At 37.6% G+C, this 27719-nt stretch overlaps 1 protein-coding gene across 1 annotated transcript in view; it reads left to right on the top strand.

Annotated features, from left to right (window-relative positions):
• The window catches only part of LOC106869652 (BBSome complex member BBS5), a 30926-nt gene extending 5619 nt beyond the window's left edge, over positions 1-25307 (top strand). The window contains exons 4-12 of the mRNA XM_014915472.3: positions 5464-5513; positions 5917-5994; positions 7012-7058; positions 9280-9415; positions 10452-10547; positions 13351-13413; positions 17526-17660; positions 19714-19794; positions 20989-25307. Coding sequence (XP_014770958.1) covers positions 5464-5513; positions 5917-5994; positions 7012-7058; positions 9280-9415; positions 10452-10547; positions 13351-13413; positions 17526-17660; positions 19714-19794; positions 20989-21117 — 815 coding nt within the window. The 3' untranslated portion in view covers positions 21118-25307. The remainder of the gene's footprint in view (positions 1-5463; positions 5514-5916; positions 5995-7011; positions 7059-9279; positions 9416-10451; positions 10548-13350; positions 13414-17525; positions 17661-19713; positions 19795-20988) is intronic.
• Positions 25308-27719: the final 2412 nt, after the last annotated feature.

Below are 27719 nucleotides of genomic sequence, written 5' to 3'. Positions count from 1 at the left end.
AAGAAAAAGAATGAAAAATGGTCTAGGGAAGATAATAAAGAAGTTCTTAGAGCCTTCTACCGTGCCATATATTTCCCTACAGATAAATCTAATACTGTACAAACCTACTTAAACTGGAGACAGAAACACCTTGCAGTAAGACCCTACATAGACAGTAATAAACTTGCCAACGTCAGAAGAAACATTATAAAAAAAAAATTACTAACTGAAGTAGAGATTGACCAAATTAAGCAAGCAGTAAAGGATAAAAAGAATGAAACTGCAGCTAAAGAAGATACTACAGAGGAAATAATTATAAACCAGCCCAAGGCTGATGAAAATACAGTAATAATTGAAAGAGTTAAGGTAACTGATAGGCAAAATAAAATACTCTCTGAACCAACCATAAACACTAAGGCAGGTGAAAATCAAATAGATGAAGGAAGTCATACAGAAATCGACGCAACAGAACTACATGATCTAAAAAATCAAATCATGATTGAATGGCTGAAAATTAAAGAAACTAGTATGAATGAACGCGACACTCTCCCCAAAATTCGCAATTCTAACCAAAACCTGAAAATAATTGGTAAAATCCGCCTTGCACTTAAGGATATAATTTCAGTTAATGATGTTGATATTACAGATCTCAACCACCTGTACTATGCATCCGCAAGAATCTCAACGATTCTATGTGGTGAAAAGATTAGAAAAAGACAACACTCCCACAAAAAGCCTTCTTGGCAAGAACGCATTCAACACCAAATTAAGCTGCTTAGATCTGACATAGAATGTTTGAAAAACCTTAAATTTGACAAGAGTATCAAACCTACAAAGACCCAAAAACTAAAGAAAAAATATAACATGAAAACCATAGTTGACATTGATGCCACCATAGAAACCATCAAGCAAAAGGTATGTGCTAAAGCTGCCCGCATAGCAAGGTATGAAAAGCGTGTTAAATTCTTCCGAGATAATAACATGTTCAAAAATAACCCCAAAAATTTCTACAGGAAGATAGGGAAAACACCAGTAACAATAAAGTCTGTCCCATCAAAAGAAGAAGTGCAAGAATTTTGGAATAAAATCTGGGCAGAAGATAAAACACACAATGAAAAGGCCCCTTGGATTGATAGAATAGCTACAGACCTAGACTCCTTAGAGGAGCAAAAGTGGGAGGGGGTCAGGGTAGAAGATATAAGATCTGCTCTCAGGAGGTCAAGCAAATGGAAGTCTCCAGGAAAGGATAAAATTCCTAACTTCTGGTTGAATGCCTTCCCAGAAAGCCATGAACTGCTAACAAAACTTTACAACGATGTTTTGCAAAATCCTAGTTTGATGCCCTCTTGGCTAGTTAATGGTTTAACATTCCTGCTTCCAAAAAATGAGGAAACAAACGAACCAAAAAATTATCGCCCCATAACCTGCTTAACAACAATGTATAAGACGCTAACATCTGTCCTAACCGAGTACACCTATAGTTTTTTAATAGAAAGTAGCATATTCCCTAATGAGCAAAAGGGATGTAAACGTGGATCTTATGGTTGTAAAGATCAGCTACTCATCAATAAGATGATCTTAGAAGATTGTCACAAGCGACACAAAAACTTGTCAATAGCCTGGATAGACTATAAAAAGGCCTTTGATAGCCTACCACATAGCTGGATTAGGAAATGTATGGAAATGTATAAAATAGCTCCTACTTTGCGAAACTTTTTATCTGTAAGTATGAGATCATGGAGAACCACACTGATGTTGAACAATGACAATGAATCTCTAAATGCTGGAGATGTAAGAATTTCATGTGGCATTTTCCAGGGTGACTCACTATCACCACTCCTCTTCTGTCTAGCCCTAATACCGCTCTCAAAATTGCTCAATGATGCACAGTATGGTTATAAAATATTTGATAAAAATATAAATCATCTCATTTACATGGATGATTTAAAGCTCTTTGCAAAAAATGACCAACAACTCAAAGGCCTACTAGCGATTGTTAAACAATTCAGTGATGACATCAGGATGCAATTTGGCCTTGATAAATGTGCAAAAGCTATCTTTATCAAAGGAAAAATGACAAATACATCTAATGTGAACCTTGACCAGCAAAATGTCATAAAAGAGTTAGAACCAGCGGAGAGCTACAAATACCTAGGGGTAATTGAAGGGGACAATATCAAGCACTCAGTGATGAGGGAAAGGATCAGAAGAGAATGTTATCGCAGGGTGAGAGCAGAGCTGAACGCGAGAAACAGGATCGAAGCGATCAATGCTCTAGCCATACCAGTCGTGACTTACAGTTTCAACATCGTTAACTGGTCAATTACTGAAATATGTAATGTTGACAGAAAAATACGAAAACTGTTGACAATGCATAGAATGCACCACCCTAAGGCAGATATAGAACGTCTTTATCTGCCAAGAAAAGAGGGAGGTCGAGGACTACTACAGCTGGCATTATCAATGAAGGTAGCCACAATTGGCCTAGACACCTATATGAAAAACTCTGAGGACTGGATGCTAAAACTTGTCTTAAAATATGAAAGCAAGAAAGCATCTTACTCAGTAACAAAACAGGCAAAGGAATATCTAAGTGAATTCCAATTGCAACAAATTCAAGAATTAGACGAACTAGAAACACCTACAGAAAAAGCTAAGCGCTTGAAAACCCGTGCTAAAATTGCTGCCTTAGCTATTATGACTGAAAAATGGCATGGAAAACCTCTCAATGGCAAATACCCAAAGAGAGCGAATAATGCAGATATTGACAAAGCCCTTACCCACCAATGGTTAATGGCCTCTGGATTGAAATCAGAAACAGAGGGGTTTATCATAGCAGCCCAAGATCAATGCCTACCTACAAAGAACTACCAGGCCAAGATATTAAAGAACGGCAGCTCCCCATTATGTCGTATATGCCAACAACAAAATGAGACCATCGATCATGTTGTCTCCATGTGCAGTCTGCTTGCGCCTACAGAGTATCTCAACAGGCATGATAGAGCTGCACAATATATTCACTGGGTAATATGCAAAAACCTGGACTTGCCCCATGATAAAAACTGGTGGGAACACAAACCACCCCCAGTACTTGAAAATGATCACATTGCACTCCTCTGGAACTTCACCATTCAAACTGACAGAAAGATAGACGCAAATAGGCCAGACATCATACTGAAAGACTTCAGACAAAAATCATGCCTCCTCATTGATATGACTGTCCCAATTGATATAAACGTATCTGTCAAGACCTACCAAAAACTGAGCAAATATAAAGATCTTGAAATAGAAATTAGCAAAATGTGGAATCTGAAGACGAAAACAATACCTATTGTCATAGGTGCCCTGGGAATGACAGCGAAACGGGCTGATTACTACCTAGCTCAGATACCAGGAAACCCCAAAATGGCTGAAGTCCAAAAGATAGTGCTCATGGGAACTGCCCATATCCTACGTAAAATACTGTCTATGTGATCTCAAATTTTAAAGCAAACATAATTTTCTTATGGTTTCTTAAACATTCACTTGAACAAAACTGTACAAATCCAAATATATGGTACCCTAGGCATAACACCTACATGAACTTCTAACTTGTTGTCTCTTGAGGTCTCTGGGTGAGACTTGGATCCAACTTGTACAAATGCAAAACAAAAGTCAAACATAAAATAATAATAATAATAACAACAACATTGAAAAATACCTCAGGAATGAGAACCCAGGTTCGAAATTTCTCCAAAACACCTGATGGTGGCTGGAGGGTATATCAGCTGAAATGTTGTGTTAACAACAAACAAGATGAGGACAAATATCTGTCAAATGTAAATAATGTAAATAAAGTCATCTTTGTTGGCTTTTGAACTTGGAACATAAAGAGTCGGAAGAAATGCCACTAAGCATTTTGTCTAGCATGGAAACAATTAAAAATGATGACGTCTGTTCTAGGTACAAGGCCAGTAGTTTTCTAGGGAGGTGTTAGTCAGCTACATTCATATCAACAGTACTTATTTTATTCACCCTGGAGAGATGAAAGCTAAAGTCAAAAATGCTGTTTCTAGCAAAAGCACAAGTCTTGAGATGAGTGAGGGGAACAGTTGATTAAATCGAACTTGCTTCTTGACTGGTTTAATCAACTTATTAACTGGTTTAATCTTGACTTATTTAAATAAAAATAAATGCGCCCTTTTAAAGCCTAGCCAGGCTCATGGGCCTGGTTTCCCGGTTTCAATGGCGTATGTGTTCCCCAGCTGGACGGGACACCAGTCCATCGCAGTGTTACTAATTTTTGCCAGCTGAGTGGACTGGAGCAACGTGAAATGAAGTGTTTTGCTCAAGAACACAACGCGTCGCGCGGTCCAGGAATCGAAACCACACTCTTACGATCATGATGCTGACACCCTAACCACTAAGCCAGATGCCTCCACTATATATGCACCCTTTTAAAGCCTAGCCAGGCTAATGGGCCCAGTTTCCCGGTTTCAATGGCGTATGTGTTTCCCAACTGGACGGGATGCCAGTCCATCGCAGCGTTACTCATTTTTGCCACTGAGTGGACTGGAGCAACGTGAACTGAAGTGTTTTGCTCAAGAACACAACGCGTCGCCCGGTCCACGAATCGAAACCACAATCTTATGATCATGGTGCTGACACCCTAACCACTAAGCCACGCGCCTCCACCTTGACTTATTTAATCAACCTCAAAAGGCCAAGTTGACAACAACAACGATAATAACGACTTCTTACATTTTTCAGAATTTCTTTGATTTCTAATGTGTGCATAAGACCATAAGTGTGCTGGGGAAAATGGAATGGTTACAGGTGGAACACCTTTGCTCATAAGTCTGCTCAATGAAGGATAACCTGGGGCTAAGTAACAACAACAACAATAAGAACAACAAAGGCGGTGAGCTGGCAGAAACGTTAGCACGCCGGGTGAAATGCTTAACAGTATTTCGTCTGCCACTACGTTCTGAGTTCAAATTCCGCTGAGGTCAACTTAGTCTTTCATCCTTTCGGGGTCGATTAAATAAGTACCAGTTACACACTGGGGTTGATGTAATCGACTTAATCCCTTTGTCTGTCCTTGTTTGTCCCCTCTATGTTTAGCCCCTTGTGGGCAATAAAGAAATAAATAATAAAAACAAATCCTGATGTAGTAAGGAAGGTAATGAATGTGAGGTTTAAAATATTGCTTTTGTTGTTAGTTGTTTAACCTCAGGTCACTTCTAACCAAGTGGACCCACGATCAAAGGTAATCTAGCTTTGTTCATCATCAGTTCAGTGTACCTAACACTGCACTATCCAATGTACTCTTCTTTCTTAAGATGGAAGAGTGTGATTTGAGGGAGATAGATTTGGCTGTTATTTTTAGTAGGCTAAGAAGCCAGGTTGAGGCTCTCTTGCTGGTTTGTTGGGTGTTGATGTTGCTGTTGGTGTTGTTGTCATTGATGTTATTGCTAACAATATGAAATATTTTATCATTCCTAGCCATTGGCTTCCAGTGCTTCATGACAATAGAAACATCAACAAAGCGTTCAGTGAGTAGATATGTTTTTCTTTAATTCTAGATATAAATAAACTTGTTTCCCATCCACATGCTTCTAGGTTCAGTCCCACTATGTGGCACTTTGGGTAAGTATCTTCTACTATAGCCCTATGCTGATTAAAGCTTTGTGAGTGAGTGGATTTGGTAGAGAAACTGAAAGAAGCCCATTGTATGCATTGTGTCTGTTCATGCATCATCCACTTTACAGAGAGTACTAAGTGTATATTTCCTTATTAGTAAGTACGAATAAATCCATCCCAGAAAAAAGTATACTAAAACCAAAATTTGGTGTCTTTACATCTCTCCTACCCTGTGTCATCACACATTTTAATTAAAATATTATGCAGCATTCACAAAACCTCACTCTTATCCTTTTTTTTTCCTTCTTCATTCAGATACATTTTGGAACCTCAGAATCCTTGGTAATTTATGCTAAAGATAAAAACCGCTTTCAGTTTATCTTCACGACCAATGTAAGTTATATGTGGTATTATTGTGTCCTGTTTTATTTCTTTAGTAATTTTTCTTAGTGATGTTGAAAATTTGTTGATGATTTAGTTAATCCTGCTGTTGTTGTTGTTGTGTTGCTGTCACATTTGCTTTGCTTGAGTTGATCTTAGATGCATCTGCAGTCAGCTTTATGTTTAAGCATGATTCACAAATCCATAGCTCTGGATATGCTCTTCATCTGATTTATTGAGGACTAACCATATTGCAAATTCAAATATGAAATGCTTAATTGTATGTAATGTTGCATACTGGGCATGTTGTTCTGCTTACTGGTCTGTCTGATGCTCATGTTAATATTATTGGATGTTTGATAGTAACTTTGAGATCACATTTGATTACACAGACAAAATTCATGATTGCATCTTTATGTACTACATGCGGTGAGATGTCTGTTAGCTGACAAATATTTTCATTTGAAACATGTCTGAAGTACTTTACTTAACTGATGGAAATTCCTTACACTGACTTACATTATGTAAAATAAAAGATTTTATATCTGATTAGTGGAAGTTTCATGGGTATATAAAAGAAAGATATAAGCATAGTAGTGATTTTTTACTCTGGCATGAAGTCACATATTCACAAGGGTGAATGTGTGTGGAAGATCTTAATCAATTCCACCAACTTGTGTACATAAGTTATAGTACCTATTTCATTAATTACAAAGGGATAAAAGGAAAAGTTTAGCTTAGTGGGACTTTGAGTCAAAACATTGAGGGATATAACATTTGACTATTTCTTCATCCATCACTTTCTTAAATAATATTAAACTATGATACTTTATAGACTACATCACATTAGGTTGCAGTATGTTCAGTTCTTGCTTCCATGTGTAAATAAATGCTTCATATTAATGATCACTTAAAAGGATAGTTGCCTTTGATCCGGGAATGATTGTCAGTCATGAAACAAACTCATTACACACCTTTCTTTTCAGTCATTATCAATCACTTAATTGTAAATAAATCTTGAATTTGCAGCAAACCCAGTTTCCTCGAATGCTGTCTTCCCTGAATGCTGTGTACAGGTAAGAGTGCCTTTTTTTGTTTGCTGTTTTTCTAGCTATCTTCAGTTTGCTGTTTTTACCCAATTGGGTCAACAGGTCATTAGGCTATTGGCTAAATATTCATCATTGTGTGTATCCCATCCCATCACCAGCTCTGCATTGTGGTTATGCACAAGCCAAGTTAACTCACGCTTGTTCATTTTACCTTGCTACAAATACATACCATAGCAACCTGGGAACAAATCCATCAACATAAGCAGCAAATGGTAAAGTATAATTTAATCATGTCTTCTTTGCTTGCTTCTCTGAGTTCAAATCCTTTTGGAGATATGATTCTTACAGGTTGACTTGTTCCGAAAGAAGTAATTTTTAAATAGTATATGATGGGTTTATGGAATTCACATCCTTTCTTTTTCTTCAAACTTCCTCCAGAAGGTTTTGAGATCCAGTGCTTTATTTTGGTTTTAGTGGTATGAAGTAGATGTTGAGCTAAACATCTCCCTGGATAGGATACCATTCTATCATAGATGACATTCCCAGATGATCTGGTCCTTATGCTCATCAGTTAAATAAACTGTAACTAATTAACTAATTAAAAGTTTGTGAAATGAAAGACCTCTAATATTATGACATCATCTAATGATGACAGTCTGTCCCAGGGAATATTCCTACAAAACCCGCTATCTGTTCCCAACAGCTAAGTGGCTAATAAAGGTTGTTTGTAACCTGTTTCTTAGCCAGATTGACTGAGCAAGTACTATTAAGTGGCTTAGCAAGAGACGTGTTTTCACATAGGAAGTGTAAACACGTCCTAAGTGTTTGCACTTAGGACGTGTAAACACGTCCTAAGTTACAGGGACGTATTTACGTCCCTGTAACTTAGGAGTTTGGCAAAAGAAACCGATAGAATAAGTACTAAGCTTACAAAGAATAAGTCCCGGGAGGCAATTTGTCTGACTAAAGGTGGTGCTCCAGCATGGCCACAGTCAAATGACTGAAACAAGTAAAAGAATAAAAGAATAACACTGAAATGTTAAATGACTCAGGTCATTTAGCAGTGAATAAGTACTACAGAGCATGCCTGTCGCTAAGGGGGTGCACTGGATGGTATTGCCCCCCCCCACTCACTCTTCAGTGGTGCACTCTTAGGTTTACTCCACTTTAGTGACTCCACTTTAGCATTATTACAAATTAGTGCCCACTCAGAATATTCTGAAGCACCCCCAGACACCAAAAATAGCAAGCACTATTAAGTGGATTAGCAAGAGGCAAAATCCAAGACTGTAGTAACAAGGTTTAAAATCAAGATTGCAGTAATTAATTCTAACCATTTTTTTTTTTAAAGAAATAAAATTAGAGCAGGAGGGAACAGAACCTATGATCTCTGCAAATTCTTTCAGACTAGTAAGGTTGTTGTTGTTTAGCCCCAGATGTGGAGACGCAATGGCCCAGTGGTTAGGGCAGCGGACTCGCGGTCATAGGATCGCGGTTTTGATTCCCGAACTGGGCGTTGTGAGTGTTTATTGAGCAAAATCATCTAAAGCTCCACGAGGCTCCGGCAGGGGATGGTGGCAAACCCTGCTGTACTCTTCCACCACAACCTTCTCTTACTTCCTGTTTCTGTTGTGCCTGTAATTCAAAGGGTCAGCCTTGTCACACTGTGTCATGCTGAATATCCCCGAGAACTATGTTAAGGGTACACGTGTCTGTGGAGTGCTCAGCCACTTGCATGTTAATTTCACGAGCAGGCTGTTCCGTTGATCGGATCAACTGGAACCCTCAACGTCGTAAGCGATGGAGTGCAAAGCCCCAGATTAGCCCTGATTGAACATATCTACAATCAAATGTATTTCAGCCATGCCTGCCGATCCTTTATTCAGGCCTTGTGTATCTAGGAATACATTCTTCAAAATTGTAGGTTGAAATTTGTAGATTTGACCTATTATTTTCAGCTGGTCAAACAACTATGTAGAGTTGATGCAATGGTTGTTCAGCTTGAATATTTTTGGTTGATGTTTGCAGAATAATCAATGGTGCAGAAAGAATTCTAGAGGTGGGCACTTCTGTGGAGAAAGGACTGGGCAATGTATTTTGCGCAGAGTTGGGGAAGTGGTAAAGAGTGAGGGAGAAAAACGAGGAGAGACACAGGAAATAGTATATAGTTGTAAATGTATATGTATGGATTTCTGTTTATTGTTTGAAATAACAGGCTTGATTGATACACTTCTTGTTTCATTACCAGGGCCTTCAGATCATCTTCCTTATGCCGAGAGCTGAAATTGAGGACTAATTTAATGCAGAATTATGAATTGATGCTTCTCCCAAAAGAAGAGATTTGTGATAAAATAAACGGCGTTTGGAATTTAAGTTGTGATCGGGTAATTTATATTCTATTTTTATACTCTAAAAATACATGTGAATGAGTCAATGAGGCTTTGAATAACCAACTGAGGGGTTAGGGGAACGAGGAAAGCCTCTTTGTGGATACTTATCCAGGTGGATAAAAGTAGCCAAATTCCTCTCAAATCCCACTCTGTTACTTTAATAATGACATTCCACAGGTAATGTAATCATAGAGATAAAAACATAAGCTGCATGGTCCTGATTAGAAATGCCTTTCAGTATAGGTTTTCTATAATTTAGGCTGTCTTGGAGTTAAATGACTCAGTTCATTTAGCAGTGAATAAGTACTACAGAGCATGCCTGTCGCTAAGGGGGTGCACTGGATGGTATTGCCCCCTCACTCTTCAGTGGTGCACTCTTAGGTTTACTCCACTTTAGTGACTCCACTTTAGCATTATTACAAATTAGTGCCCACTCAGAATATTCTGAAGCACCCCCAGACACCAAAGTTTGGCAACTAAAGTCATCTTCCACCCTGAAAAGAAATCATCATCATTATTATTATCATTATTAAGATGGCAAGCTAGAAGAACCGTTAGCATGTTGGACAAAATGCTAAATGTTTTGTCTCTGTTTACCTTCTGAGTTCAGATTCTGTCACGGTTGACTTTGCCTTTCATCCTTTCACGGTCAATAAGATGAGGACCAGTTGAGTATTGGGGTCAGTGTAATTAGCTTATACTGTCCCCCAAATTCCAGGCCTTGTGCCTATAGTAGAAATTATTATTATTATTATTATTAAGGTGGTGAGCTGGTAGAATTGTTAGCACATTGGGCAAAATGCTTAGTGAGATTTCGATTGTCTTTACATTCAGTGTTCAGATTCTGCTGAGGTCAGCTTTGCCTTTTGTCCTTTCGAGTTTGATAAAGTAAGTACCAGTTGAATACTGGGGTCAATGTAATTGGCTTACTCCCGCCCATGAAACTGCTGGCCTTGTGCCAAAATTTGAAACCATTATTATTATGATCATGACTATCATTATCATCATTGCTATTTATTTTTTCTTTCAGGGTAACCTAGGTCTCTTGTATATTACAAACATCCGGGCTGTGTGGAATGCAGAGACCAACAAGAATTTCAATATCAGTATTCCCTATTTGGACATGGTATGTAGTCATTAGAGTTAAAATTGAAATTTCTACGAAACGTCGCAAGTAGTTGAGATAACAGATATTTTTACATGGTCATCTGGCTTGCTAGAAATTATGGTCAAATTTTCTCATATCCTATTTTATATTTCAACGAAAAAGGGAAACACCTTATAACAATGTAGACCTACATATTTTTTTAAAAAATGGATCATCAAGGTGAGAATGCCTTTGAGCTCAGTTCAACTCAGTTCAATCTAAATGTCCAGGGTTAAACAACAATAACAATGGCACATGCATGTAGACACACAAGCACACACACACAGACACTCACACACATGCACACACACACATGCACACACACGTGCATATGCATATTTAATTAAATCAAATCTTGTAATGCAGGCAATGCTATATTCTAATGATATTTTGCTATGCCATGGGCTTTCAACTTCTTCATGGAGTTGTAAGGGTACTGTCATAATCTGCAATATGCTTTGGGCTTTTGTTTCACCTGGCAGAACCCATCTGTCTGAAGGTCTGACTACAGCTGATTTCTTCAAGAAGGATAGAAAAAGGCACACAGAAAAAGAAATGATTAGAAAACGAGAAGAATCAACTCCAGAATAGGACTGGTATTTTATTTATTGACCATGAAAGGATGAACGGCAAAGTTGACTCGGCAGAATATGACTTCAGAGTGCAGACAGCTGGAATGATTACCATAAAGCAATCTATCTGATTTTCAAAAGATTCTGTCTATTAGTTCTATCTTAATGATACATGAATATTAATGTCACCGTAGTGCTTGATATCCTGAGATAGAGGTTTATTAAAATATATGTACAGTTAAGCTTAAAAGAATATATTGGAAGCAACGTAATCTTCATGCACAAATATTAAAATATATATCAATATTTCTGATTCCAACTGTATGGTGATGTAAGAATTATTGAAATGAATGTAGGAACGAACATATTGAACTATCAATGATGCAGTATGACACAGATTTCTTGTTAGTCTTTCTAGAACACACACATGCACGCGCGCATGCATGTACGCATGCATGCACGTACGCACGAGTCTGTGCGCACACACATACACACACATTATGATGATATATTTTCCTCTAATTTCTACAAATTATTATTGTTACTGTTGTTGTTTAGTCTTAGGTCAAGCATGATAAAGCTGATCTAGGATCAAAATATGTTCTAGTTGTAGAATGTTCTGCTTTCAAAACCTTAGTATACACAGTTTGACAGCTATTGGGCTGTTCCCTCATTGAGTTACAAATGCTATTTGAATAAATATGATTTATATATATATATTCATATATACAGCTATAGAAACTCTGCCAGATGAGATTGGAGCCTGGTGCGGTCATCTGGTTCGATGATGATGATGAGGATGATATAAACATGCATACACATACATACACACATATGACTTTCTAAAATGAAATTCCATTATGCAGCTGAGGAGTACATTTTCATTGTACATTCTATGTAGTGTTCTCACTACATGAATAAATGGAGCTTGTACGAAACGTACATACTGCTATAACCTATTGAATTTTTGTTGCTTTTCTACAAATATATATATATATATATATATATATATATATATATATATATATATATATACTGGGTTATCCCATAAATAATGCATTTTTTTTTACTTCTTTTATTTTTCAAAATTAAGATAAACAAAGTTCTTTCTCAACCTAAAATATGCTCTCCTTCATTTTCTACACTGCTCTTCCATCTATCTAGTAGACTTGCAAGGTCGCTCTTCCAAAATTCACTTGTCTGTGACAAAAAATACTCCTCCAGTACTGTTCTGACCTCGTCTACAGAATTCATAATTTTTTCCGTCCAAATGATTTTGAAGACAGCAGAATAAGTGATAATCAGATGGTGAGTGGGGCATCGTTTCCCATTCAAACTGCTCCAGTCTTTGGAATGTCATCCTTACTGTATGAGGTCGACCATTATCCTGATGGAAGAACACCTGTTGTCTTCAAACCAAAAATGGTTGTTTTCTGATGGCACACAGATGTCAATGAATGGTTGAATGACCAAATCCAAGCTTCTCTGCTAGTTCTTCAACAATTACGGGGAGATTTTGCTTCACCAGTGTTTGCAGGATGTCCTTGTTGAGCTCTACAGATCGTCCAGGATGAGGCTTGTCTTCTAGGCTGTAGTTTCTGGTTCAGAATTTCGGGAACCACTGTTGACACAGGTTTATGCTTATTGTCCAATCTCCATATACTGCATTAATATCCTTCACACTTTCTGTTGCGTTGTTGCCTTTATTGAACTCATATAGCAAAATATGCCGAATATGTTCCTTTGTCACTTCCATTATAGTTTTGAAAAAATAACTGTTAAAATCGAACTGTACTCTTCAAAACTTGCACTAAGAATAAGTACAAGGTAAAATTGCTACCTGGTTTTATAGCAAGTTGATGCAGGTAGTTTATGCAACTGAAAAAAGCCACATTATTTATGAGATGACCCTATATATATATATATATATATATATATATATATATATATATATATATATATATATATAAGATCTGGTAAATATTATTATTATATATATATATATACACATATATATCATCATCATCATCATCATCATCGTTTAACGTCCGCTTTCCATGCTAGCATGGGTTGGACGATTTGACTGAGGACTGGTGAAACCAGATGGCTACACCAGGCTCCAATCTGATTTGGCAGAGTTTCTACAGCTGGATGCCCTTCCTAACGCCAACCACTCATATATTTTAATGTTTACTGTTGTTCTATTTTAGGAGTTTGTGAAAATCCAGCAATCAAAGTATGGCCTAGCATTGAGTATTGCAGTATCTGAACTGGTATGTAGGTGTTTATTGATGGAGGAGGTGGTGGAGAAGAAACAAATATATTAGAATTTCTCTGAATTTCTGACTCATTGCTGGATCTCTGAGCTTCTGTATCTTCCTTTTCCAGACTAGTTTGTTTCTCTGAGCCCTTCTAGTTCTAAATCTGGAGTCACTAGTCACTAACCTATGTTGGGTTGTACATTCTTCATTTGGGAAAGACTGCATTTACAAGCCTCTGTCTTTCCTATTTTCTGGTGAGAATTTAGTCAATCTGGCTTTTGTGCCCACCAGACTGATAGGTGATTAGGTGACTGGCTGGCTCCCTGAAGTTAGTGTTGGAGATCATCAAGTCATTTGCATCACAGAATGCTAGCAGTTTTGTTCCCTCTTCATTTCTAGTACCAAAGAGAACCAAAGTTGTAACCTTTGTGCACCTCTGGAATTCATCAGGATATGGCCCAATGTATCTATTGGAGTCAACAGCCATGATGATGAAATCACTGTTATCTTCAAGGCACACTGTCAAAGAACTTTGTAAAATTGATCCTTCTGTTCATCCACCAGTCCAGATTGTGTATCATAGGTAGAGATAAATGTAACTCTTGATTTATCTAAGACTTGTCTTAGCTTAACTACCCTATTACTCACTCTGACTACCTCAGTCACTTTATCTGTCTATCTATATGTATATCTGTCTATCTATATGTATATCTGTCTAAATAATTAAAGAAGCATTAGTATGCATGTGTGTGTACATGTGTATGAACCCTTGCCTAGACATTGTGTGATGGTTGTACCTGAGCACCTTATTCCTTGTTGGCTTTTGCTCTCTCTCCTCGTTTACTGAGCTGAGAGAGAATGATTCGAACCTTGTTAGAAGCATTTGTATTGGGTAATACAACTACCAGTCTATGAGGCAAGATTTATTACTCTGCTGGTCACCAATTGTCTCCACAACCTCATGTAGGCCAGGTTGTTCATTTTCAATGTTCTGTGAAAGACATGGATAGCTATGGGAAACTATTGCCAGAAGTTCGGTGACATGAAAGGCTTTAGAAAATCTGCTTCAAGAAATTCCATCTGACTCATTCCAACAAGGAAAAAAAATGGGTGACACATACAGCTACATATTTCTGCATGTGAATATCCACACCCATACATACACACACCCTAGCAAACAAGCGCATATGCACCAATGAGCTGATGCCATCAACTCTCACCCACATGCTAGCTTACACATATGCATGCTTGCCACCACATGTATAGCAGGTACACATACATAGGTATCAGACAGACATGTCTATGCACTCATACATCTGGTATACACACATACACCCATACACCCTGGCCCTCAATTCCTTCAAAGACTGGTCAGACAGCAAAGTGCCACCAGCTTCCTGTCCAGTCACATGGCCCAAGAAGTTCTTTTTAATGCATCTGGTGTCATTGGAAAGTTGATCTTACTTCTAACAGCACCATGTGACCTACTTTGACCAATAGCATCCCAACTTCTGGTAGCTATCTTGGATGTCCTGCATCTGTCCATTCAATTAACTGATCCAGATGAGCTAGGTTTCTGTAAGAAGCCTGCAAAACTTCAAGTCGCATGGGACTGAATAAAACTGTTATTATTATTATTATTATTATTATTATTGAATGAGAGAGCAGTCCTTGCCATCAAAGTGACACTGGGGTAAAATATATGAAGCCCATTATACCCATCATGACTACCCGTCTGATAAGGGTACACCAGGCACATTCATCACAAACATATGTGCGCGACATGGTGATCTCATATCAAGATAAACAGCGCATGACCTAGCAGGTGGGGCCCAGTTGGAATTTTCTTTAGGTCGAGTAGCCCATCCCTCTCAAAAGGTCCCTGAATAAGGTTTCTTTAAGGATGTTGAGCAAAACACCCATGTTTCCAAAGGTGAATTATTCAAACCCCAAAGAACTCCTCTCAACACATGGCTATGATGCTCCCCCACTACTTCTGCTCATGATCAGAGATGCACATATCGTCAACCACCAAGGGACATGCTCAACTGGTTAAGATCAAACAACTGACAAGCAAATCTGTGGTATTAAGCAGAATATTTGCTGTAGCCCATCTTTTTATACCAAGACAAAACAATGTACATGATAACACTTCCAATCAATTAAGATCAGAAGCCATGAGAGCCACTGCCTGGTACTGCATCCGGGCATATATTATTATTATTACTATTATTATTATTATTATTATTATTATTATTATTATTATTATTATTATTATTATTATTATTACTAGTGGGACCCATGAATATCCTATGGAATTAATGGTAAACTTATTGGTTTATTTCTGAAAACTTTATCCAAAAAACCTAAAAGCATAGCCTGAGTTGTGTCTGTATGAAGATAGTTGCTCATCTGCTAACCATTGAAAAGTGAAGGAAATTGGAATACGATGCTTACTTAATGCACTTTATATATATACACTTTACATACTTTAAGCACAATTTTGTAGACTTATAATACACAGCACTCCCCCTCTTTCTCTCTCACTTTTTTCTCATTCCTTTTTCTTTCGCTTTTTGCCTTTCCCTTCAACTAATCATGTGAAAGTGTTTCAGATGGACTAAGTAACAGAGAGAAAAAAAAACTTAGTTAAAAAAAAAAAAATTACACATTTCACTCACTAACATGTCTCTCCCTCTCCCCCCCCCTATCTGTCATCACCTCCTCATCTCTCTCCTCCCCATACCTGTCCTCCCCATCTCCTACTTGTCTTCCCTCCTCTCTCCCACCCCTCTTACCCTTTCAGCTAATCACAAAGAAGCATTACAGATGGGTCAAGTAATGGAAGAAGAAGCAGAATTATTATTATTATCATCATCATCATCATCATCATCATCATCATCATTGTTGTTGTTGTTGTTAATAATGATAATAATAATAATAATAATAATAATAATAATAATGATAATGATAATAATAATAATAATAATAATAATAATAATAATAATCATCGTTTCATTTATTTGCCACAAGGGCGAAGGTTGAGGGGGACAATACAAAGACAGACATAAAGTGTTGGGGTTTACATATAACAATGAAATGATAATAAATAATAAATAAATAAATAAAAAATTAAATTAAATTAAAAAAAGAAAGAAAGAAAGCATACATGGTACACATTGAAAAAGAAGGGACATATGCATAGCATACAAGGTTTAAAAAAAATAAAAATAAGTGGCAGGGAGGATGATAGAGATGTGGCCCTCCTGAAACAGGAAGGCCTCTAGAGATAATCGAGGAACCGCTTTGTCCGAGATTTCCCTGAAACCCCAAGAACAAGTGCCCTCTGTAATTCCTTCTCTCTGACTCACAGGTCTACACTTAGAGAGGTACCATCCACTCTTGCCATTTTTGAAACTTACACCCATCTTTCAATAAACTCACTTGAGGACAGCGCTTCCCTCTTCACTCTCAATTTCCTTTTCAAGTGAAACTTGAAGGAGTCAATGGGAGCTCTACCAAAGGGGAATGTATCTGTCCTCAGGCCTTGTCCACCAATCAACCTCTTTCGCCACAGCCACCAAGCAAAGGAAAACTACCTTTCCTGCCCGATTGAAGGAGGGTGGCAGGGCAATCATCACTACAGACTCGGCCGACAGATGGATCCATTTCACACATGATGATACTTGTTCTACATAACCCCATAAGTCAACAATGCCTGGACACTGAACGAGGGCTCGTAGAATGGTTTCATCACTCCTCGTGCATCTTGGACAAGCCCATCTGACAGCACATCCATGCCTGTAGAGTCTATCTCAAACTGGTAGCGCCCCCACCCCCTATCTAGTAGCACTGCCAGGCCAAAGACATCTGGAAATTCATGATAGTTTCCAACTGGAAAGTCTTCCAGAACAGACTATCCAGTTCATTCTTGTCAGTGTCCAGAGCCTCCCCGAGAACGTTGTCACACTTCCTCACCAATAATAATAATAATAATAATAATAGTAATAATAATAATAATAATAATAATAATAATAATAATAATGATAATAATGATAATATATATACATATATATATCTTCTGTGTGTTCCTAAAGAATGTGATTTGTTTCTTTCAATTGCAGAGTGGTGGATACCTGCTAGGCTTTAGAGTGGACCCTCAGGAAAAATTGAAACAAGTTGCTAAAGTGTTACATAGTCTTTTCCAAGCCTCAAAAATTAATCCAAATTTTGGTGTTCACTGCAAAATTGATTCAAAGGTAATATTAATTTCCTGTCTTTAAAAATGTAATATTTAAATAATTATAAGCATTCTGGCTTCTACTATTGACCCGTCATGTTTTGCCAGAGAAAGAAATAAGGGCTGATCTCTTCAAGGATATATCTATACTTTGCTCTGTCTATTGAAGATGGTTTCATATTGAATCTTTTTTTCTTTTTTATTATAGTCACATGGTCTGAAATTTGGGGTGGGGATGTTAGGGGCTTACATGTAACCCGGTACTTGAGTGATACTTTATTTTATTGATCCTGGAGGGATGAAATACAAAGGTGACCGTGGCAGGATTTGAACTCAGAACATAATGAGTGAGAAGAAATGTTGCTAAGAGCAAAATGCTTAGTAGCATTTCTTCCAGCTCGTTATGTTCTGAGTTCAAATCCTGCCAAGGTCAACTTTGCCTTTCATCCCTCTAAGGTTGATAAAATAAAGTACCAGTAAATACTAGCATTGATGTAATTGACTTCCCCTTAAAATTGCTGTCCATGTGCCAAAAATTAGAAATAATTCTAATACTCTTTTACTTGTTTCAGTCATTTGACTGTGGCCATGCTGGAGCACCGCCTTTAGTCGAGAAAATCGACCCCAGGACTTATTCTTTGGAAGCCTAGTACTTATTCTATCGGTCTCTTTTGCCGAACTGCTAAGTTACGGGGGATGTAAATACACCAGTATTGGTTATCAAGCGATGTTGGGGGGACAAACACAGACACACAAACATATACACACACATACATATATATACATACATATATATGACGAGCTTCTTTCAGTTACCGTCTACCAAATCCACTCACAAGGCTTTGGTCAGCCCGAGGCTATAGTAGAAGAGACTTGCCCAAGGTGCCACGCAGTGGGAATGAACCTGGAACCATGTGGTTGGTAAGCAACCTACTTACCACACAGCCACTCCTGCACCTAATGTTGAATAATAATATTTTTAACCTTTATTTATCGCACAAAAATGGTTTCATCTTCTTCAGTAAGGAAGCTTTAGTTATATCTAAAAAAAGGTCCAATTAACCCAATAAATTCCTTTGTCAAATGCTAAACCTAGGATATTTTTTCTTTCATTATTTATTGAAATCTAGCTTTTTTTTTTTTTTATTATACCATTCTTTTTGTAATTCAACCTTTTTTTGTTGAAGCATCACTAGTCTTCATCTTGAAAGCATTGACTGTCATGCCATTTGAGTAATTCCATTCCTAAAAGTATCATTTAGAATGAGGTAAATGGGAAAATACAGAAAAGCCATCATTTCATATCATTTCAGTTTTTGTTTTTTTTGTTATATATGGATCAATCTAAGGAAGATGTCCAGTGCCAGTGACCTGTAACCCTTTAGCATTCAGATTATCCTGTCACATGTGATGCTTATCTATTCACATTGTCTGGAATTAATAATGCATTTTCTCATAGCTTCGACATTTTGATGATATGATTGTTTAATTGTTAGAATAACATTGTAGGACAGGCTGGTGAGATTAATATCACTGATGTTCAAATTGGATATCTGTAGGTTAATGCCTAGCTGTCAGAGAAGAGGTATCAGATCATCTTGAAATATTACCAGTGCTAAACTGGCAAGCTAATCATGGGAAGATTAATCTCTCTTCTCTTCCATCTCTGTTACCACGATAACAGATGCATGCACTGTTCTTACGAGAGACTACTTGACTGATATCTGAGAAAAGCCATTCAACTGATATCCAGAGAAAGGATATTCAACCCATACCTAGAGAAAGTTTACTTGTTTTGGCATTCAGAAGATGGTTACTTGACTGGTTGGCATAAAATCTCTCTCAGACTTGCTCTAACCTCTAGCCTGCAGGCATACTGTCTCATCTCGCTACTTTTTCTACTGCTACCATAATGACCTGCGCTCCTTTGAGGTGGCACTCTCAACTCACTTGTCACAAGGACACAGTGTAATGTCTGTCTATATATCAGGTTTTGAACCACTGACTTCTGCATGACTGTACTGTATATTTTTTAATTTTTCTGAATTTTGCAATAAAATTTCTCTTGCCAGTTTTCTGACACAGAACTAAAACATGAAATACTTGAAATTATCGAATACTATCAGAAAGAGGAGCCTCTGGATGCCTTTGCTGTACGTGAGTTTTGAGATTATCATACAACTAAGTGGAGAGCCACATACAACTGTGTGGCTAAGCACTTTAGATACCTGATCACAATGTTACAAGTTCAAACTCTATTGTTGCTTAGTTTCAGACCAGCTTTGAATGAGTGAACCAATGATGAAAGCATTTCACCTACAGTTATCTTTACTGTAGGAGTTCTACAGCTGCATTGATTAATGTGTCCTTCTTTTAAGATGTTATCTGAGGCAAATTTTGTTGCTATTTCTAGTCGTTTCCGTAACCACACTATTCCTCATTAGTTGTTGGTGCCTCCTGGTTTACAGAGCTGAGAGAGAAAAGTTCAAACCTTGTTAGAAGTATTTGTGCCGGGTGATCCAACTATCAGTCTATGAGGCAAGATTTTTTACTCTGCTTGTCACCAATTGTCACTCCAACCTCAGCTACTACTACAACACAACAACACTGTTACATTACAGCTTGCAAAAATATCTCTACCTGGTTACTCAACTTGCTAGAAACAGCAGTCAAATATTCTCCAAAGCAGACATAAACATCTTAAGAAAAGACACAATGGATAACATAATTCTAGGTTCCCTGTACGTGGGAGAAAAGATGGGATGGACATGACTGGAATGCCTTTGACCCCATGGTCCTCTTTGATCGGGGCTGATCTAATTCTAAACAACATCAACATCATCAACCACCGCCACTGCCACCACCGCCGCCATCGCCACCACTGCCACCACCACTGCCGCCGCCACCACCACCACCGCCGCCACCACCACCACGACCACCACCATATTCATCTCTTCTATCTTCCTGCTCTCTCACCATCCTTTCTATCCTCCCTCCCTGCAACCAACACACCACCACTGCTAAAACTGTTGTCTTCACTGCATCCCTTAACCCTCTGCACCATCACTGCCACTGCTGCCGCAGTCTCCATTGCTACTGCTACCTCCGCTGCAGCTGCCACCTTTGCTACAGCTGCTGCCACTCCTACCTTCAATGCTACCTCCACTACCACCACCACCACCACCATCTACACTGCAGAGACACAAGTCTATGAAGACATTTTCTCTCAGACAAAAACTGCCATATAATACCATTCATTGGTGTACATACATTAAGTATGGTACACAGATATGTATTTCAGAATATTATTATTATTATTTATCTTATTTATTTTGATGTATTTACAGGCTTATCTTTCTGACGGAACCAAGATGCAAGGTCGTGAGCTGGAATTTTGCGATCATCTTGGATTGGCTATGGAGAAACTACCATCTGGTCTCACTGTACAAGACTTATGGAATGTTCCATCTTGTTGAGTGTCTAGGAAATAAATACATAAACGTCTTCCAAATAACAACAAGAAGAATAACTGCTATTGATGTAGGCATAAGGTCTGAAACTTTAAGGGGAGGAGAATACCTGATTTATAGTGACCCCCAGTACTTGGTTGGTATTTTATTTCATGGTCCACAGAAGGATGAAAGTGATCTCAACTGAATTTGAACTCAGAATATAAAATGTCATAACAAATACAGTAAATTAGGAGTAGCTGTGGCTGTGTGGTAAGTAGCTTGCTTACCAACCACATGGTTCCAGGTTCAGTCCCACTGCATGGCACCTTGCGCAAGTGTCTTCTACTATAGCCTCGGGCCGACCAAAGCCTTGTGAGTGGATTTGGTAGATGGAAACTGAAAGAAGCCCCTTGTATATATGTATATATATATATATATATATATATATATATATATATATATGTATGTGTGTGTATATGTTTGTGTGTCTGTGCTTGTCCCCCCAACATCGCTTGACAACCGATGCTGGTGTGTTTACGTCTCCGTAACTTAGCGGTTCAGCAAAAGAGACCGATAGAATAAATACTAAGCTTACAAAGAATAAGTCCTGGGGTCGATTTGCTCGACTAAAGGCGGTGCCCCAGCATGGCCACAGTCAAATGACTGAAACAAGTAAAAGAGTAAGAGAGTAAAGTATTTTGTCCAATTCTGTAATGATTCTGCCAATCTGCTGCTCTAGAATAATTATTTCTAACACAAACATAGGTTTCAAATGAAAGGAGGTGGGGGGTCAGATGAGGAAAACCAACCCAAGTATTTGACTGACACTTTATTTCATTGGTCCCGGAGGAGAGAAAGGCAAAGTTAACCTCTGTAAGGTTTGAACTCAGAGTGTAAAGAACCATGTCCAAATAAGGCAAGATTCTTTTGTTTGAAACTCACTCAGCTTTTGTAAAAACATACTGGAAAGCAGTACCCTTCACTCCACCCTTATCTTTTTCTTTAAGGAGCACATAAGAAAGTTGACAAGGATTAGGGTTGACCGAAGAGAAAAAGCTCTGCCCTCTTACCCTTTAACTACATCCACTATCTGTCCTTAAGCCTTTAACTATGTTCAATGCATAACTTCCTTCCCCATAGCCAGGCAGAAGACTAGCTACTCAAAGAATGGTTGGCACTCCGTTGGTTACGACGACGAGGGTTTTTGTTGATCCAATCAACGGAACAGCCTGCTCGTGAAATTAACATGCAAGTGGCTGAGCACTCCACAGACACGTGTACCCTTAATGTAGTTCTCGGGGAGATTCAGCGTGACACAGTGTGACAAGGCTGGCCCTTTGAATTACAGGCACAACAGAAACAGGAAGTAAGAGTGAGAGAAAGTTGTGGTGGAAGAGTACAGCAGGGTTCACCACCATCCCCTGCCGGAGCCTCGTGGAGCTTTAGGTGTTTTCGCTCAATAAACACTCACAACGCCCGGTCTGGGAATCGAAACCACAATCCTATGACCGCGAGTCCACTGCCCTAACCACTGGGCCATTGCACCTCCACACTACCTGAGTTTATTGTAATTATTTGTATAAGGGCATTACTACAAATAATTACAATAAACTCAGGTAACACTTGGATCTATCCTGTATGTATAATAATGATTTCTTTCATTGGTACAAGGCCACAAATATATTTGAGAGGAGTATTGTCCATTCCATCAACTTTTTCAATAATGAAATTATCCAGAATATGATGGTATAGTCATGACTGGTATAGAAAATAAAATTTTCATTTCTCTGTGGTCTATGAAATAAGGATGAATCCCCTGTATTGCATACTATATTCTATAAACCTATGGTATTATCCATTTTAACTTTAAAAATCAATATTTAACATATTACACACATTTTGCTTCCACAGACCACCATTTGCTTCCTTGAACTCCAGATTTTTTTGTTCCCCTTTAATCAAAGTTAACCCCTTTGAAAATATTGTGTGTGTGTATGTGTGTGTGCACATGCATATGTGTATGTATTACTTTAAAGATTAAAAAAAAAATGATTGCTTTTTCAAAACTGGACTGAATATTTTGTTAGGTAAACCTAATCCTTGCCAACATAAATAATTCTATATTTAATTAAATAACTATCAAAATAATCCAGACAGTTATTATATCCATTAGAAATAATAGCTAATATGTTATCAATATATTTTTGTAATAATTTTCTACATGGTTGACATGGTTGGTAAACCTGCTTGAAATAACAATGATATCTTTCTCCAATCATATCTTTCAGTTGAAAAAGAAGGAAGGACATGTAAGCTAATGTAATCTTAAATACACTTTCTGGGTAAAAGACGGGATGGTCACAAATAAAACACCTTTTATCCAGTGGTGTAACTAGAGTATATGCTGTCTTGGGCAGCCTTTGAATTTGCACTACCCGTGGGGCCCTCAAACTTGTACAGGGTTATACAGCAGTCCCAAAAGTTCCATCCTCATAAACATGTTGTTTGGAGTGGACTTTCCATTGTTCCTTTAATAATAATAATAATAATAATAATAATAATAATAATTTTTCGTATGTGTATTTGGTGTGCAAGATTCTTGATGTGAATACGTGTGTTGAAAGAAATACTATTAATGCATCTCCCAAGGTTTAATAGTAATAATAATAATCCTTTCTACTATAAGGACAAGGCCTGAAATTTTTGGAGAGTGGGGCCAGTCGATTACCACAACTGGTACTTAATTTATTGAACCCGAAAGGATGAAAGGCAAGGTCGACTTGGGTGTAATATTTATTGACTGCACATGTTCAATGTATGCGTTTTGTTTGTTTGCTGGTTTGCAGTGCAATACCATCTGGGGGGCAACTTTCTCATTACACTGGGTGTTAAAGCACCTGAACGTCATAGACAGGTGAGACAATTTGCCTTCAATCCCATTCGGGAGTGATGGATACCAATATTTCACCATTTTTGTAGCTTATCAACATCGTGTACCTGAAATGGACTGAAGACGAATTGAATCGCCAGTCTATAACTATACCTTCTCCTCGACTTATGGCCATAAATAAATAATCAATTTTTGGACGTTGAACAGCTGCACGTACAGTAACTATGGCAGCATCTGGCAATGCAGGCCTCCCTCAGACCCAGGCATCCACTGCCTGCCACTGTCCCTCACTCAGTCACTTTCAAGCAGCAGCTGTATGTCGATTTGTTACAGTTGTATCTGAAATACCCACAAAATGACTGATAAAAGGAATATGCTTTCATCTACAGATATACATATTAGGTATTTTTCACATTATGTACAATAATTATGGATTAAATTTTTGGTGTTTTATATTTTTATATCCCGTTTGAATGAAAATAATGATGAACAATATAAATCCGACACATGACCAGATCAACTTACGACTTGTCAGTTGGAACGGAACTCGGTCGTAAGTCGAGGAGAAGGTGTTTATATAAATAGTGTAATATCCATCAGCCCTGAATTCGATTGGAGGTGAGTTGTCTCACCTGTATATGACTTTCAGTTGTTTTAATACCCAGTGCAATGAGAATCGTCCCCTAGACGTTATATGGCAGCGAACAGTCGAACAAACAAAACACATACATTGAGTATGTGCGATCGATGATATTTACAATACTAGCACTGCTTTTAATTTGTTAATAATAATAAGGATCTTTTTGGTTTGACGGGCAACATTTTTCATTTATGTTTTATGTCGTGTTTTTGGTACCGAAACACTTTAAAACTTTGTATACTTGTATATTTTGTGTTATAGAACAGATAAAAATTTTTGTATTCGAAGTTATTTCATGTAAAAAAATTGTCGGATTTTGGTAATTTCAACGACTAAATCTTAACCCGTATAAAATTTATATTTATTAGCAATTATGCCTGTTTTATCAATGTTAATTGTAAATGATTGGATTAAATCATTACTTTGTAACGAAAGAATAACAATTTTAACATGTAAATATAGTCTGAGATATTGAGAAGTCCCTATAGAATGGGCGGTACTTGATCTTATAACTTGTTTATGTCTATATCTGGTCCTCATTATCATGCAACATGATCTAGGACAACGTAATTTGTTCAACATATCGAATTATTTCAACAGATTAAATTTCATGCCAAATAAATACAGCCCCGAAATTATTTGCTACGTTTTCTTTTAAATAAAATAAATAAATAAGAACACAAAGTTATTTTGTTTGCATATCTTATTTCTGTATCTTGTATATCCACAAAGGAGCTGATCGTAATAAGTTATCTAAACAATACAAGCATGGGTCACAAACGCATTAGTATTTATGATAAAGATTTCATTCTGTTACTAGTCAAGACAATTTTACAAGCTACCAAGTCCACAAAGTTGGTAATTTGAGTACTAAGTTAATATAAGGCGCGAAGAGACTATTGAAGTCATTACAATCTAGAGAAGGCAATTCAAATTTCGGTAAATTTTCAGATTAACACCCGCACGATTTTCACTAGAGTGTTATGGTGGGAATTCCGTCCCTAACCCTAACCCTTGTAAAAGGTTGATAGTTGCAATAGAGACATTAGTCTCTCTCTATCACCTTTCAACATAATTATATCTTAAGAAACAGTAGAACAATTAACAACATAATAAAAACAAGTTTTATTTTTGATGATGCTTGGTTTTACAAATCCTGTGTCATTCAGCTTAGCAGCCGTTGATTAATTAGTAATTGGTATTGGAAGGTTAAGAGCTTCCTTGATGCATGCCAGAGGAGCAAGTAGCTATCACATCGAAGGCATCGTGGTGAAGAATGCCTCATTGAGGAGCAAGGTGTTGTCACGTCGAAGGTATCGCAGTCAAGAGGCTTAGAAAGTGAAACAAACTCTTTAAGTACTAGTTTTACTACGCATGCGCACTCGCGGGGCTTCCGGAAAGGCAAGTCCCTTGCGCATGTGCAGATAGTACTTCCTCAATGGCGGCTATAATTTCGTGCCACTACACCCTAACCTTAACCCTAAAACACTAAGGATCTAGTTCAAAACGGGGGCACCAGTATTTTCTTAACGAAACACTTTGAAACTTGGGACACTGGTAGAATGTGTCATATAAAACATCTTTTTCTCTTAGTCTTCTTAAGAAAAATTATTATATTGCAATTTATTTCATGTTAAAGTTGTCGTATTTCTGTAATTTCAACCAATGACTGACGTCCATTCAGCCGAATACATTAAGTGCTGACTACGTAAACAAAAGATTCTGGCGGTGATAAAATTATTATTTCCTTGTCAAAAAATGGCTGAAGCATATTGGCAGTAGCTAATAAACCTTTCTATTATAGGCACAAGGCCTGGTTTTTGAGGCAAGGAGCAAGTCAATTAGGGTTAGGGTTAGGGAAAACGAACACACGTGTGTTGCCTCTCTGCAAAATGTCAGAAGTAATGGAGATTAAATACGCTTTACCCCGCTTAAACTGCCAAAGGAGTAACTGTAAACAGCTGAATACTTGTCAGTGATTGGTTGAAATTATCGAAATAAGACAATTTTTTACATGAAATTAATTCGAATACAAAATTTTTTTTCTGTTCTATAACACTATAGGAAAGTGGGTTATACATCATTAGATGTATACCTGACTTTCCTATATGAAATTAAGAATATAACGGAACGCTGAACTCCAGACTATCAACACAAACAACATTTATTTAAGGTGGAAAATATATACATCTTTAGCTCTTGTTTATTGTTACGTCTTCTGTGTGTGTGAGCATGGTTGTTGGGACGTTGGTATGTAGATGTGAGCGAGCTGTCTAGCGTAAGTTCGAAAGATGGAGAGAGACAGCTAAACACGTCCTTGCTCAATCGCTGACCAGCAAGAAAGAGACAGATCAAAGCGGGAAAGCTTGGTTGTTGAATTCCACGCATGCGTGAGACTACGCATGCGCACAGCGTTACTACGACACAAAATAGATAAGTATACGAAGTTTGAAAGTCTTTCGGTACCAAAAACACTACATAAAACATAAATGAAAACTGGTGCCCCCATTTTGAACTAGATCCAACACTAACCCTAACCCTAAAACCCTAACTCTAACACCCTAGTGAAAATCGTGCGGGTGTTAATCTGAAAAGTTACCCAAATTTCTTTCAGATCCCAATCTATTGTCTTCAAATGAGTTGGACACATTAGATAAGGTAGTCTCAGATGTACTGTCTGAAAGAAACAAAAAAAAAAAAAAAAAAAAAGGAAACAAGGGAAGAGCCACATCTGACATGAGCGCTGAACAACGGAACAATAACAAGAATCAGTATTCTGCCCTTCAGCGATCAGCCTATAGTCTAGCATTCTATACAGCATAAAAATCTATTTCACTTTAGAGGCGCTTTAGCTGACACTAAACACTAATTATTTCCGAACCATAATTACTCATAGTAATGGGTGCTTATCAACGGTTTTCTCGTATTGTGAAGTAAAAAGGAAATAAATCTCTTCCTCTATACAACACTGATTTATCGTAAAGAGAAGAGGCCAATTCATAATTCTTCCTCTGCTGGGAGAATTGTACGCAGTACTGTAAGCCAATGAAGTAATCATCAAGCAGCAAACAGTACAGTCCTACCTTTCTTTACAGT

This window comes from Octopus bimaculoides, chromosome 9 (genome assembly GCF_046866305.1).
Source record: "Octopus bimaculoides isolate indiv1 chromosome 9, ASM4686630v1, whole genome shotgun sequence".
NCBI classification, from domain to species: domain Eukaryota; kingdom Metazoa; phylum Mollusca; class Cephalopoda; order Octopoda; family Octopodidae; genus Octopus; species Octopus bimaculoides.
Note: the sequence above shows the minus strand (reverse complement) of the source record. Positions and strands in the feature narration are given on the sequence as shown.